General features: G+C 38.5%; 1 protein-coding gene across 11 annotated transcripts in view; it reads left to right on the top strand.

Moving 5' to 3' along the window:
* The window catches only part of LMO7 (LIM domain 7), a 130,646-nt gene extending 125,120 nt beyond the window's left edge, over positions 1-5,526 (top strand). For 6 of the 11 annotated variants that reach the window (XM_035561218.2, XM_035561216.2, XM_035561213.2 and 3 more), the window contains 4 exons: positions 473-581; positions 2,313-2,415; positions 2,936-2,982; positions 4,792-5,526. In XM_035561218.2, the coding sequence (XP_035417111.1) occupies positions 473-581; positions 2,313-2,415; positions 2,936-2,979 (256 nt within the window). In that variant the 3' untranslated portion in view covers positions 2,980-2,982; positions 4,792-5,526. The remainder of the gene's footprint in view (positions 1-472; positions 582-2,312; positions 2,416-2,935; positions 2,983-4,791) is intronic. The other 5 variants (XM_050708858.1, XM_035561219.2, XM_035561217.2 and 2 more) reach the window with 1 other exon arrangement.
* The last annotated feature ends 9,590 nt before the right edge of the window (positions 5,527-15,116 follow it).

Genomic DNA, 15,116 nt, shown 5'->3' with positions numbered 1-15,116 from the left:
GCTTATGTTCAAAGAGTTAATGTAATATTATATGTCCAGGACTAACCTTCTGTTACCTAACAAGGTGCAGATGGTGGGACTTGGCAGGGATGCTTGCTAAAACTTAGTTTTCAAGATAATTCCTTGCATATAAGGCAGGAGCACAAAACCTGTGTGTTTTTACTCTTCAGTCCTAACAATATACTTCTAAGTTTATTTGTAGTCAGTATTGTGCACAACGAAATCTCTCCCAAGAATGTGACAGAAAATTCTTCATTTGTTCTTATGTAACTTTGATCTAAATTATAACACTTCAGCTTTTCCTAGATCTCAGATCTACTGCAAATAATACTCCTTTTCAGTTTATTTTCCTCAAGCCTAGTAGTCCACTTTTTACCAGTACGTTCTTGGTTTTAATCTCAAATTCTTTAACTTTTTTTTGCCTTTTTAAACCTTTTCAAGCTGTTTTTAAGGATTTTCATTCTGTATCTAGGTCAGTCAGTGGGAAGAAAATCTGTTCATACTGTAATAACGTTCTGGGCAAAGGAGCAGCCATGATCATTGAGTCTCTTGGTCTTTGTTATCATTTACATTGCTTTAAGGTGAGAGCTGGGAGTATCATCGTGAAGGAACAGGAACTAATCAGAAGCACGCATGGCTACTCAATGTTATGCTCACAGGGGCTCTACTAAAATCATTTGCTTTGCCTTCTACTCTAACAGCGTGGTATTTGCATATTTCCATGAGGCAGTCCTATCTGCGGGCATTTAGCACTCAACTCTAGGACTATTTCATAAATGCTAGAGCTAACAAGTAGGAATTCGACAAGTAGATGGACACACTGACCGTGAGACCACAGTTTTTTCTTTGAATTGGCAGCAAAAGAATCAGAAGGTGCTGAGCCTCCTTTCCTAGAGAAATCAGGTCCTTTTAAAATATCTCAGCTTGGACCCTGGCAATTGCAGGATCTAAGTGACCCATCACTGCTAAACTAATGCTAGCAGTGTTCATGCGGTGCTTTCTAGGCAAAGGTATGTTGTCAGTGTTCAAACTGGCAAGATACAACCAAGCACCAAAGCAGAAATTTTTAACTAATCAGCCCTGGTTAGTAGCTAGGTATATTAAGCTCATTTTCAGCACTGAGACATAGTTACGTGATTTCCAGTCAGCTTGGGGTAAATGCAGAGCGGGGGAAAAAATAATAATAAAAACCTTCCTGCAAAAGATGTAAAAGCACTCGTACTTTCCCTGACACAGGACTAGATGAGGAATTAGACTCAGCTTTGGAGGTGCCATCATATCTTGCATCTTCCATGGTTTTAGTAAAGACTCCTCTGTGTCTCATTCAGTTTCCCTTTGTGCCCAGCTCAAATTATCAGAGTATTTCAAGGGATTGACTCAAAGCTCTTCCCTGTCCTGCCCACCCAGACAGTAATCCACAGAGGCTGATCTTTACTCCCTTTCTGCAGAACATGTCTTCTGTGCAAGGGAGTCCACCTGTAGGCCCTAACCTACTTAAGGCAATTGGAAATTTTTTTCTTCAACTTTCATAATGTTAAGATTTGTTTGTTCAGTCTTTCATAAACTTTGGAAAAACCTGCCATCCAGAAGATGGATGTTATTTCTCATTTAAGCAGGCAAGTTATGTGTAGAAAGTCAGTTACTTCTCCTCATAAATTTGTTAAGGATAGTGTTATGATTTGAGTTCCATTCCTTCCAGAGGTGGTTCATATCCATAGCAAAGATGTGTTCAGCCACCATAGCTAAATTGTTTATTGTTAGTATGAAAGTTATCAAGCCCTTTATTCATGTGTTCAAGAAAAGTGAAATTGGCCCCTTCTTCCCACATACAGATTTTGTTACTATGATGGAAAGCTAGTAAATTGTGTAGTACACAAGTGTATGCTGCTTTGACTGCCAAAGGGTTGAGGAACCCAGCACATGTATTGCCACGTGGAAATCTGCAAGTAGCACACCCAGGTGTTCGGTGCCAAAGTTGCTGTTGCAATGTAGACAACAAATTCTTCCTTGTTGAGCCAACTTTAGTTTTCAGAGAAACTGAAGTTCAAATTAGATTTAATGAACTAATCTCTAAATAGCATCTGGTCTATGTTTGCTTAGTTGGTGTCTATCTGCTATTCGTTGTCCAGTCATCGCCTTAAAAATACCTTCTCAGGGTTGGTTGCATTTTGATCTACTAATCGTTATACATTTGCTTCTAGTGGTTATGGGTTTGTGGTTCAAGCTTTGGGCTTAATTCAAGCTGCTTTTGAGCAACGTTTTCTTTTTTCAGTATTTTGTAAGGAGTTGCTAACTACTGATCTGTCATGCAGTGTGTTGCCTGTGGATGTGACCTTGGGGGATCCCGCTCTGGAGCTGAAGTCAGGATCCGAAACAACAAACTCTTCTGCAACGACTGCTATATCAGATTTAAAAGTAAGGCAATCCAGTTGCAGTGTGCATGACTGTAGTTCTTCTTTGTGCTGTAAAACCTCAACTGTTTGTACAACTGAGACAGTTGATAGCTTTCATGTTTTGCTTTAAGTTGCTGTGTTAGTGAAAAGGTTCAGAAAGGTCTGATTGTCCGTTCCTGTCTTTTGTAGGGTGTAGTCATTCTTAACTTTTAACTTGCTGGTAGATGGTTTTACCACCTTGTTATTAAATGGCTTCAAACAGACAATGCAGTGTAGTCATCCTGTTTTCTTCATAGCTCTGAGAAGGTGGTATTGAGAAGCTGCCAAGGCAGCAAACAACTTCTACTGATAACACAGAGAAGTCTTTTTGAGAAACTGTCTACATTTATGTTTAAAAAAAAAAAAAGTAATATGTGTTTAGTTCAGTCCTAACCAAAAGTGGAAAGATATTAATTTATCTTGTGCAGGTGGCAGAAATGCTTCTTTCTTTTTGCATGCTATCATTATTTGAATTATAGGTCTGTGATTGGTTATTCGTTTAGGTACAAGTTCAGCAGGAATTGATTTACTTACAGATCTTAATTAAAAGGTGCAGTATAACTTTTTTCCTTTATTATAGTTTGCAGAATTCTGATTTATGGAGCATGATGTTAAGGATTTGAATAGTAGTTTTGTTTTTTTCTGCTGTCAAACATGATAGTAGACAACCTCCTAATTTTGAGAAATCTTAAGAGTTTTATATAGCTTTATTTTTATATAGCAAATACAGAATTCTCTAGAATGATAGAATTCAGCTAAGGGAAAGGGATTTCTGAATTACTTCCTGGGAAGCATGCATGTTTTTGCATGAGCCCAGCACGTTTTTCTCATTGTGGTCCAGAAGGCAGCGAAGGGAACAGGATACTTACGCTACTACACATAAGCAGGACGTTGGCATCTGCTGGCTGAGAAGCCCAGCTTAAAAAAAGAGAAGCTCTGCATCTGATGCTTTTGCTGTTTTCAGGCTCTTTTTGGCTTCCATGGGGAGGAAAAGCTGACTGCACCGTTGAAATGATTGTGTGATGCCCTAGCTAAAAGCAAGCAGAAAACCCCACATCTCTACTTGATGCTAACAGTGTATTCACAGAGACTAATGTTAGGTGCAGGAGCACCTCTGCAATCAGTGGAAGGAGGAAGAAAATCCTTCCCCCCCCCCCCCTTTCCTATGGAGGTGATCCAGGGCACTGGGTCAGATCTCTGCAAACGCATGTTTGGAGATTATATCTCCTTGTTGAGGATGAGACTATGCTGAAGTGACCATGTTCCTAATTAAAGCACCAAAATGTGTGAGCAATTCAACCTGGAGTCTGCTCATGTTATTTTAGCTTTACCTATCTTTTCTTTTGGGTGCAAAATTGCTGTATGAGTTTGGAACTGGAAACAAAAAGTTTATTATTCCCTGACAAGACAGTATTCAGGGATGGAACTAACTCAAAACTTTATCATGGATAAAGCGCTATTTAATCTCTCTGACATTATAGCTAATAAAGTCATGACAGTGAGTAGCCTTTCAGAAGCAAAAGTAATCTTGGAGAAGTGGCTGTGTACCCTTCAGGGGTTGTATACCCTTCCCTTCAGACTGCATCTTCTTGGGTCAGTGGGCACCTCATAACGTAGGATAGCTGACAGAAACTTGTGGGTAGGAAATGAAATATTGAACCTAGTGATTTGAACAATACAAAAACTAGCTATGTGATTACTGCAATGAAAATATATACTGACAATGCAGCAGTGGTCTGTACTGCAGATAACTTTTTGTTCGCAGTTAACATTTCACATCATTCTGATAATTCAGTAGTTTGGAATGTGAACATATTGGCTAAAATGTTTGAACTGTAGGATTATTAATATTCACAATGTAATTTTACAGTCATATATTTCTGCACATTTTTATGTTGATTTTGTTTTAAACTTGTAATATTGTAGTGAAACACTGGTGTATTGACAGGTTCCCTCAAATATATGTAGAGAGAGAGAGGATAACCTTTTTGTTTTTAATATATATTGCTACAGTTATTTAGCAAATCCTAATTTGATTTATTGAAGGATAAATTCAGAAAAACAGTGACCCTCTATTTGTGCTGATACTAAAAACAATTCCTAAGAACTCGGTAAGATGCATGTTCTGTGGAAAACTACTTGGGCTGAAATATTTGCAGTGCTGTAATTGAATTAAATCCAAGTTTTTATTGCTTATTACATTTGGCTTTATAGACTCAGAATGTATGCCTTACATTTTGTTACCAATTTCATAGATACTGGTAACACCCTTGTCAATTTTTAAGTGAAAATTTTAATTTTTTGTCAGGAAGATTCTTCAATAGCTAGAATTTAATTACAATTTTTTCTTTCTTAACAGCTGGACAACCAACCTCCATGTGAAGCAAACCTAGATACGAAACCACAGTTGCAGATAAAAGAAGAGGTGATTGCTGCTGATGTAGATCTATAAATATATATATTGTGTGTATGTGTGTTTTTTCTAAGAGTAACTCTTTTGCTTGTCTAGTCTTCATAGCAATGCATTATATTCCTCATACAACTGTATTTTTATTTATGATAAAGTAATTGCAGTAAGGAAATATCTGGGGAAGATGCTTTTACTTTTACAGCTTCAAGTACTGAGAGCACAAGGGAGAATATTTTCAATAATAACTTCAAAATATTTTTGAGGCTTATAATCAACTAGTTGACTTTCCAATGGTATATGAAGAGGGTTTTTTGTTTCTAAGCTCTCAAAATGAGCATTAGAGAAATAGTTAATATAAATATATATTTGCAGTTGCTGTCTTTATTTTTGACATATACTGAGAGTGAATTCTCTAGGTTAATACGAAGCTGCGTTTAAATGCACACAAATATGTTCGCTTTCCATATGCTGGTTTCTAAAATTGTGCTTTTTGAAACTTCAATACAAAGAATAATCTGTTTGCTCAGTGGTGATGGCATAATATTCTGTGGAATCCATTTAATGGAAAGAGTTCTCTTTTCCTATTTGAAAAATGTAACTATCTTTTTTTCCTGCACAAACTAGATGGAGAATGGTTATTGAATTACAGTATATTTGTAAATAAAATTTCTGATGTTGCATTTATTAGAAGTTTCTTTTCTTTCACTCTAGCAAAATGTGTTGTTAAGGTGATTTGCTGAAATATAACTTGAATTCTGGTCCTGGGAAAACCTTTTTCTATGAAAGGGTTAAAATGTCACCATAAAAATGTGTCAGAACAGTAGTTCTTGCTTTTTTCTCTTCACTCACAGAAGATTTCAAATTTTATATGTATTTCTCCTGTCAAATTCCTTGTGTTTTTTTTTTCCCTCAGCATTTAATATAAGTGGTGAGACTGATGCTCTGTCCTGTATGCTCATTGCTGAAACAGAACAAGCAGGTGAAGTGCAAGTTCCCCAAAACTTCTCTGCTGTGGCTAGAAATGAGGTGCCTAAAGTATTTTGGATTAGGTACTGCAGCTTCTGAAAATGCAGCTGGAAAGTGCCCTATGAGGTTTTCATCAGTGGCTCCCAAATTGCTTTGGTCAGTCAGTTTCCTAAATCCATTCATGCATGGTTGTGTAGTGTTCTGTGTCCATCAGTGGAAGCTGCAAAGAAAACATGAGATGTGAATCAGAGAAATCTGGGAGAGCGTTTTTGTGGATGAAACTGATGAAGAGGACAGGACCCCACCACCCTCGTACACATACCAGCTGAGTTTGAGAATGGATGTGGCACCACAAAGAGCTCCAAGGAGGCTGCCAAAGCAACTTGAAGTAAGTCTTCCTCTCCAGGGATCCCTGAGATGGATAGGAGAGCTAGCAGATCTAGGAGGAGGCGGCATGGCTGCAGTAGCTGAGGGCAGCAAGGGAAAATCATGCTCTTTTAGTGTAGTGGGACCACCTTGCTCATCTGTGGGAGTCTCCTGTAACTCCTGCTTAACTCCACGTGTCTCATGTTTTGCTTTGCTATATTGAGGTTTTTCTCTGAACAGATGAGTTCTTTTACCAAGGAATTACCTGCAGTAAATGCTGAATTACAGAGTGCTAAATGTTGTTTTCCTATGTTGATTTAAATTAAAAAATAAATAAAAATCTAAAACACCTCATCAACCCAAAGTTGCTGAACTTGTTCAACCACCTTTGTCATTTGGCCTTGGCTTTTGGTATTCAGTTAGTGTCTCCTATGAAGTAGACTGGTAAAGATACTTTTTGTTTTCCACTACCATGGTAAGTAATGACATGGTAAAGCGCAAGTGAGAACTTGCGCTAAGAACCTAGACCCCAAATGAAGCCTATGAAGTTTGATCCTGCAGCTGTCTAGGATCTTGGGTCCTCTTTGCTGGTGGTGGAAGATGGGTTGCCTCAGAGCACCCCAGAGTAGGAACCCCAAATAGATGCTGTGCAGATTTGAGTGTTGGGTGGGAAACATACAATTACATGCCTGATGGAGATGGTCTAGATGCTCCTCTACAGTCTGTTTTTCAGCCGCCTTTATATGGTGACATCAGACAATGCTTCCTGCCCCCTCATAAGTTCAGGATCCATTTCTAGTACTGTCCATCAGCCCTGAAAGAAACTGAAAGAAAAATCTTTTTGTCATGGGCCAGTTTCTCTACCCTTCAATGCATCAAAGCATTTATCTTAACTTACCCTTAATTTCCCCCCTCCCAATATTGTATTATGCAGTAAAGCTGTAGGGAAGAGTCAGGGATGGCCAAACCACCTTTTAGATCTTGAGCCTTGTCATGTTGCCTTGTCCCTGGGAATCACTTGGGCACAGAAATGTCTACAGGATGAAGAATGGAGGGAAAGAAGAAAACTCAGAAACCTGCACTCTGTGATGCCTCTAGAGCTGCCCAACTGCTGGCCTGCAGCCTGGAGTGATGCACTCTGAGCCAGCCTAGGTTTCCATAAATGATGTCAAGTATTTCTGTGCAATTCCACTTTTCTACAAAATATTTGCAAAATAATAAATTTAATTAGCTTGTTCCAAGTTGTTTTCTCTTTGGTCATGAGCAAAAAAAAAAAGAAAAAAAAAGTAGAACTTCAGATTTAGTGAGGGGCAAAAAGCTGAAGTTGAAACTCTTCCAGATTTGAAGTTGTTTCTCATCCTTGCTAAAGGCCTAATTTAACAGGGCTCCTTCAAACCTCCTTTTTGCTGATTTAAGCTGGAAATATGAGCAAAGAAAACTCCTTCCCCCTTGCCTTCCCATGGAGGGGAGGAGGCATAAAAACTCATGTTATGAATGTCATTTGTGTCTTTTGATACTCAAATTATTTAGAGTGTAGTGTGCTCTGGTCAGCAAAAAAACAATTATGAACTAGCAACACAAGATGGCAGTGTGTAAATGCAGCTTGCGCAATAAAGAGCCCTGTCTGTGGTTTTAATCTTGTGGACAGTCCAGGCACCTTTCTGAAATGCTAGACCTGGCATTATGTATATATTAGCATCTGACATGGAGAAGTTCTTGGTCGTACAAATGGTCGTACAAAAGGTCATCAAGAAGATCAAGAAAGCCGAGGGATCAAAATCAGATCATTTCAAGGCAGTTGCTCAAAATTCTTGGATAATGGAATTCTTTCACTATATGAACATGTTGCAGTTGCAACAAGAAAATTGGATTTTGTATAAAGACACCTTTTAATAAATGACATGAAATTTGCAATGTATTGAGAGTTTTAAAGAACTTTCTCTGAGGTTGGGAAAGAGACACAAGCTTTGCACTTTGGAGGAGTTATATACAACTGAATTTGAGCAGTCTCATTTGATTTTTTCTGCTAGTTGTTGAATTAACTGCTACTTAACCAGTACCAAGTGAGAAGAGAACAATTCCTATGGAGAAAAATAATCCTAGATGATTCCTATTGGAGCATTTCCATGTATTTTGTTGGAATCTTATTATTTTAGGTGCTGTTCAAGGGAGGAAGAAGAACCAGTTGTTCTGTCTTTCATCAGTTCAGGTGTTCTGTTTAAGGTTAAAATCCTTAAGTGCACGTATGTGAGTATACGTGTCTACAGGTCAGCTAAGCTTCTGTACTCCCATTGAAATCGGGGTGGGGGAGAAGAGACGAGTTAAGTCTAAAATCAATTTTATGCTCTCAGTTGTCTATTGCTACTTGGGATGTTGTCAAGTTGACTCAGACATCAGCCAGGGGCTGGAGATGTGATACAAGACTGAAGAGATACTTGTGCAGCTGCTGCTGAAGGTCTCGTGGGATGCTTTAGAGCATCTGAAAGGGCAGCAGGGATTTATGATCAAGCACCTGAATCAAGCTCAAGTGAATACAGACAGTGAAGCAAAGGTGTGATTCTGTGGACCAGTGAATAGGTGTCCACCGCAGGGCGGCCTACTTGGCTCTGCTTCAGTGACTTCAGCATCAGTCTGGATCCTAGCTCACATGTACACACTTGCATTTTTACATGCCCGTGTTTGCCTGTCTTAATGTTGACTGGATTCTCTGCAAAATGAAGAACATGAGGAACTCTGATTCAGCTTAATCCTTAATCTGTCCTACCTTTAGGCTCACAGATTGCAAACTATTTAATTGCAATCATTTGAATATGGCTTTGGAAGTGAGTGGTTTGCTGATGGTGGTTCTGGCACAGGACAATGTTTAATAAAATGTCACTTCAAAAAATGAAAATGTTTTCTGTAACTTTCAGAGTGAAGCTGCTGTGGGATTTCTCAATATGTAAGAACAAACAAATCAGGAATCCCTGAATGAATTTCAAGGTATTGCATATGCTAACTTTACTGGGATTTCTTTAAGACTTTTTTTTTCCTTTACTGACAGAAGTCTTCTTTAAAAAACGTCCAAGCTCAATTACCTATGCATTCACCTCTTCAGGCAAGCTGGAGCACTGCAGGGGATGTTGGTTAGTGTCTGGATTTATGCAGCTAGCCATTTATTAGATCCTGTTGTCTGAATTTGGAGCTCACACTGACACCAGCAGCAACAGGCAGAACTGTGTCATTTTCAGGAAAGCACCTCCCAGGTGAGCCCTGAGGAAGATTTTCATAGTTTCAAATTGATAAGTTCAGTGCTTCCCTTAAGTAATAGGTGTTGTAATATTGCCCACCCTGTCACTTACAGAGGCAAAAAAGGTTTGAAATCTGGCAATTTGAGCTCAGCGTGAAAATTGGTATGCTCGTTGTGGTATTTTAAATTTCAACCAATCATTTGCGGTGGTTTAGCAAAACCTGTGCCATGGCTTTAATGGAAGGCTATTAACAGCAGGAATAATTACATGAAAAACAGCTCCATGCTGAAAGCTTTTCAACGTTTTCATTTTAACTCCATGGTTCTCAGGAGCTAGTGACATCTACATGAAGCAACATAGGAGGGTAATGTAGAGCGTTCACTCACAAAAGGAATATTCTATGGTGATCAGTAGGGCATCAGTTTATTAAAGCTGAAGAATTTTTATAATTCATTTAACCTTCTGGAAACAAACTTGGCAATTAAGCAGCTGCTGAAGACAAACACTCAAGGGAGATACATTGTGCTTCTTGACTTTTATGGGTTTGCTTTAACAGAAAACGACGTACAAGAACTGAAGCACTTAATAAAAAGTACAAAGATTTGTGTACACACATTCTCTTATTAATAGAAGGGGGGAAAGGAGAAAGAAAAAGCTAGGACTGTTGAGTTGATGTTTCATACTCTTACTCAATGACATAAAAACAATTTTCTGAGGGAGGCTTGTGGTCAGCACAGCACACTGTCTTAAATGGCCTTCTGCAAGTAGCTGTGCTAGAGCAAGTGCTTAAGATTGCCTGTACTGGAATTTTCTTTTGCCCCCAGGCAGTCAACCAGATGTGCCATTTGTTGGTGCATCAATTGCATGAGGCTCTTCTGGGATGGAAATTCACAGAATTCAAGGTCAGATGAGGCTACTGCAGTCTTTTTATCTGACTGTATCACTACAGAGACCAAAACCTATCACCCAATAATTCCTGTATTGAACACAGCTTCTGTTTGAACAGCAGTGTTCTTTGCTGGCCAGAAGCCCTGTGTAGATCTAAAGAATGCAAATGATGGAAAATCTTCCACATGTCAAAGTAAATTGTTCCAGTGGTTAATTAGCACTGTTAAAAATGTTATTTTTTAGCTATTTGATTGTAATGAGCTTTCTAGCTTGTTATAATTTTATTTTCATTCATTTAACTTGGTTAGTCCTAGCACTGGGTTAACTCTTTTTTCCCTTCACTTTCTCTCCTAGATTGTATGTTTGACTTTAATATAATCCCTGTTTTTCACAGTTTTATTTCTTATACTTGCACATAAACATTTTTTGCTCACATCAGTCAGAAAATGCAAGATAACTTCTGTAGAATGATACTATGGATACTTTCAGCCTCACTAAATGAATTGCAACATAAAACTCTCTCAGGAAATATGTAACACAGAGGGGAAGTAATATTTAAAAGCATTACAAATTCTGAAGCTCTGAAATAATTCCTTCTGCATAGATTTGAAATAAGAGCTTATGTCCAGAAGGGAATTATGCTGCATAAACCTTCGGGTGTGATAAGTAAGGCATTGAATTGTCTTTGTGAGAATGCTCATGCCAGATTTCCTTTGTGGTTCTGCTAATTTTCTTGTTTTAGGGAAGAGATTCCCATGCTATGTCTCAGTTGTAAAGGAGGCAAGATCAAATTCTTTTTTTTTCTTTTTTTTTTTCTTTTTCTCAGCATGAAGTGTCAGCTGCAAAAATACAATTTGTTCCTGCTATGTTTGGCAGGTATTAATAGGAGGGGTCCAACCTGCAGACATTCAAGAAAATCTAGCTCTAGAAAGATAACAATTACTGTCTTTTAATGCTCATGTAAACAAGACTTGCAGAAAAACATTAGTTTTACTTGCATACGATCCTTCATTTTAAGTAGCCTTCATTCCTACTGAGGTAACCTACTGCATCCATGAGACATACGGTTTACGTGCCACACCTCATTACTAATGCCAGTACCAGTGTAATCCTGTCTGCACAAATCAGAAGAGAATCCCAAAACAGTTAGGAAAAGTCCCACTAATTGCAATGGAGCAAGTTGGTAAATGAACCGCCTTCAGCCAGTCACAGCTATCACTTGTTAATGAACCACAACCATCTGACACAACATGTTGCAGAATGGCAGTCACAAGATATGCTACTCAGAATATTTTATGCAGAATTCATGCTACAAATAAGCATGCATTTCTATCAATAATTTGAATGCGTACTAGTAGTTTTGGACGTCAGCAAGTGAAAAAAAAGTGGCAAATCATTTCTTTGCCCTTTCCTATTGGGATAATTGGATGTTTCTGGCTTTTGACTGGCAGACTTGGTATTCTCTGGGGTTTTCTGTTGCCCATGATGGTTCATACTGCATATAACACTTGCAAACCTCAGGATTTCAAGTTTTCTCTCCCTCAGTACTATGTCAACTGTATGTTGAAGGAGAGGTGATTTGGGGTAAAAGGTCATCCCTGTCAATGTAGAAAGCTATTTAGACTACTCAGGACACTGCATTACACCAGACACCTTAATTTCACCCATCTTTTTAATTTCATCTGTTTCTTCACCACTGGTGATGTCGGTGTTGGAAAGATGAGTAGATGCTAAACAAGGGGATGTACAGGTTACACAATCCATTTATCTTTATTATGATAATGTTCTCTTTGATTATTCCCTGTACCATTTTGAAGATGTATAGTGTAATCGTGTAGCATGTTCTTGGTATCATGTGCTCTTATATTCTGTTAAATCCTATTTCCCTGTAACATCTTGGACTCAAAGCTAAGAAAGCTGCCTATACAGAAACTCTGTTGACATAAGCTTTTAATCACACTCCTTACCAGATTGTGTATTGTTCATAAGATACAAATTGAAGTCACTAACTTCATTGAGTTTGTAAAACCAAAGCATCCCTTCACTCTTCTTCTTGCCTTCAGTGTCTAAAGGTACTTTTGAAATATACAAATAAAAGTGTCAATAGACAGGGGAAGATTTCTTCCTGAGTTCTTCCCACAAGGAGCAGATATATATACACTTACTTTGACTATGAGAATCAGGAGTGTATTTTTTTCTTTCATCAGTCTTGCGTTACTGTTTTTTTTTTTTTTTTTTGGTGGTGGTGTCTTTTTTTTTTTTTTTTCTCCCAGGGTGACAATAATGCTTATATTGCTCAACAAATATATTTATCTTCCAATCAGACTTCATGCTGAGATGCAAAACAGATGCATTTGTAATGCAGTTCTCATGCATGCAGGTCGACTGCAACTCTTCATTTCCCACAGAGCCTGGTTGGTTTTAAGCAGAGCATTCAATAGAAGCAAGCCTGGGAGCCATCTCCCCATCTGTTACTTCCCATGATGGAATGGTCTCATTGCAATAGCACTGCCATTCTCTAGCCTGAGAAAAAGATTTACCCATGCAGCTCACTGGTGCCAGATATGTTCAGCTGTTCGGTAAACTCAAGTGACTTGCATGAAAGGGGAGCCTGAATCACTGAAGATTTGCTTAATTACTGGCAAGTTAGAACAGGAATATGACTCAGATCAGCAAGGCTCGTTAGTGAGACTGTGAAGTGATAACCTTGACTGACCTAAATACTAAAGGCTATATTGCTGGTCAGTGTTAGAAAAATCAGCTGTATTGACGTGAGCAGAACTGAGTTGGTTTTCCTCAGCTGGGCACGTATGCTTGGTACTGACGAAATTAAAACTACCTTGTAGGTCTCATCTCTCCTTTCAAAATTTGTATAGATGTTGTAGAGGTCTTGTACAAGTGTACTTTTTAACTTTTTATTTTTTATCTTTTATGGAAGCCTGGGAGGGCAGCTAGAGATTTGAGAGTGATAAAATAAATACTCTGTGAGTCTTTGAAGATGTTGAATTCACACCTGTTTTGTCAGATTATAAATGTTCTTTGTTATAGTCTTGAAACCACTGATTTCAAGCTAATTAAATGGTATTTTTTATCAACAAAATGACCTTTTTTTGTTCTCCTTAAAGCAAGAAAACAAAGAGAGCAAACTGAATATTTCAATAAAAAATTAACTTCTGATGGCATTTTTTCAGCTAATAGTGTGTGTCAAGAGTTCTTGATAGATGATTGCGTCACTAAAAGAAATGTCAAGGTTGAATTCTCTCTTAAATAATAAAATGAATCTCAGACAATTTGCTGGTACTGGACTTTGAGCGATGTGTTTGTGATCCCCCACTACTTTTGAAAGGAGACTGTGGGCAGTATTTTCCAGTGTTTCTTATCAGATGTTTGTAACACAGATCTGTGTAGCTGTACTCAGTATTCTTTTCCATATGAGAACTTTAAGTTTAAATATTTTTAGCCATATTTGTAGCACCCATTAGCTGTTAGTAAGCGTTAGTATTCAAATAAAAAATCCTGTGAAGAGGATGCTTAGGAGAATGATAAATGTTTTTAATCTTAGATCTAAGTTCAGCAAAGATCTAAAGTTTTTTCTCTTTGATATTCTCTGTGAGGAGGACACTTGCTGTGAGGATGGAGAAATTGCACTGCAATATAACATTTCCAGCAGTGAAAGAAGGTTTTGGGACTCCAGTCTCTTGCCCTCTCTATTGTTTTGGTCCAGACGAGGAGTACTCTTTGGTTCTTTTCTCTGCCCAGAAATTGAAACCCTGAACCCCAGCATGTGATTCAACACTTACAAGCCACAATAGGCAGAAATGGCTTTCACCTACCAGCTTTTTGATAGAAGACTGGGCAGATAACAGTCAGAACAGATAGATGGCAAGCAAATTCTGCTGTCTTGCTTCCTCCTCCATTGGAGCACAGACTCTCTTTTTCTGCCAGCAGGGGTTTTGCCCTATGGGTTGTAGTGAACAGCTTTTGGTGTGTTTACATGGTCACTTTTCTGAGCAGAACCACACTTTTCAGTGCACTTTATTCACTGTTGGTTCTGGCCAAGAGGATTGGATGCATTCCCATACTGTAGCTGCTGTTTTTATCTTCTCCATACTCACATTCCAACACTAAAGTCGGACTTTGTATTCCTTACAGCTGAAACAAGAAGAAACCTGATGTTCGGCCTCTATCAGTCCCTCTCTGTGAAGTCAGTAATTAACTGTAGCATTTTGTTTGGCAAGCAGTAAGACTTGGGGTTCTCACAGCCGTGTTGGAGAGCAAAATGTGACAGTCTCCTCACTTCCCTACCACACCATCAGGCTGGCTCAGTGATTATCTATTGACAGTTGTGTTGCTGGCAGGTGTAACATCCTTTTGGCAGCTAACCCATGTGAGAGTTGGAACTTAATTAATTATTTCTTTTCTTCAGCCTTTCACTTTACAGATTTACCTAGGGATCTGGTTTCTTCTTTCGTTAAAGGGAACTCTTCTCCATTGACCTTGTAATTAAGTCAAGTTGTAGGTTTCATAAATTAGAGGTAGTTTTGGAGTTTCCTGATTTCTATCAGAGCTGTGGGTATGTATGTCTGCTGCCATGAAATGGAAGTTGTGCATTTTCAGCAGAAGACATATCTGCTGTTGGAGACTCCCCGGGAGCAGTGTGTTTGACCCCTTGTCTGTCTAAATCAGGTACTGCAGAAACAATGTAAGTTTAAAGTAATGGAAGTACAACATGATCTGTTGTGCGGGGGAGATATTCATCCCTTGTATCCCATCTCCAAGAACAGCACAGATATGGAGAGCTGTATGAAGGAAGGGTTGCCTCAT

This window comes from Cygnus atratus, chromosome 1 (genome assembly GCF_013377495.2).
Source record: "Cygnus atratus isolate AKBS03 ecotype Queensland, Australia chromosome 1, CAtr_DNAZoo_HiC_assembly, whole genome shotgun sequence".
Lineage (NCBI taxonomy): Eukaryota > Metazoa > Chordata > Aves > Anseriformes > Anatidae > Cygnus > Cygnus atratus.
The sequence above is the reverse complement of the archived record's forward strand: the minus strand, read 5'-3'. Positions and strand labels throughout refer to the sequence as shown.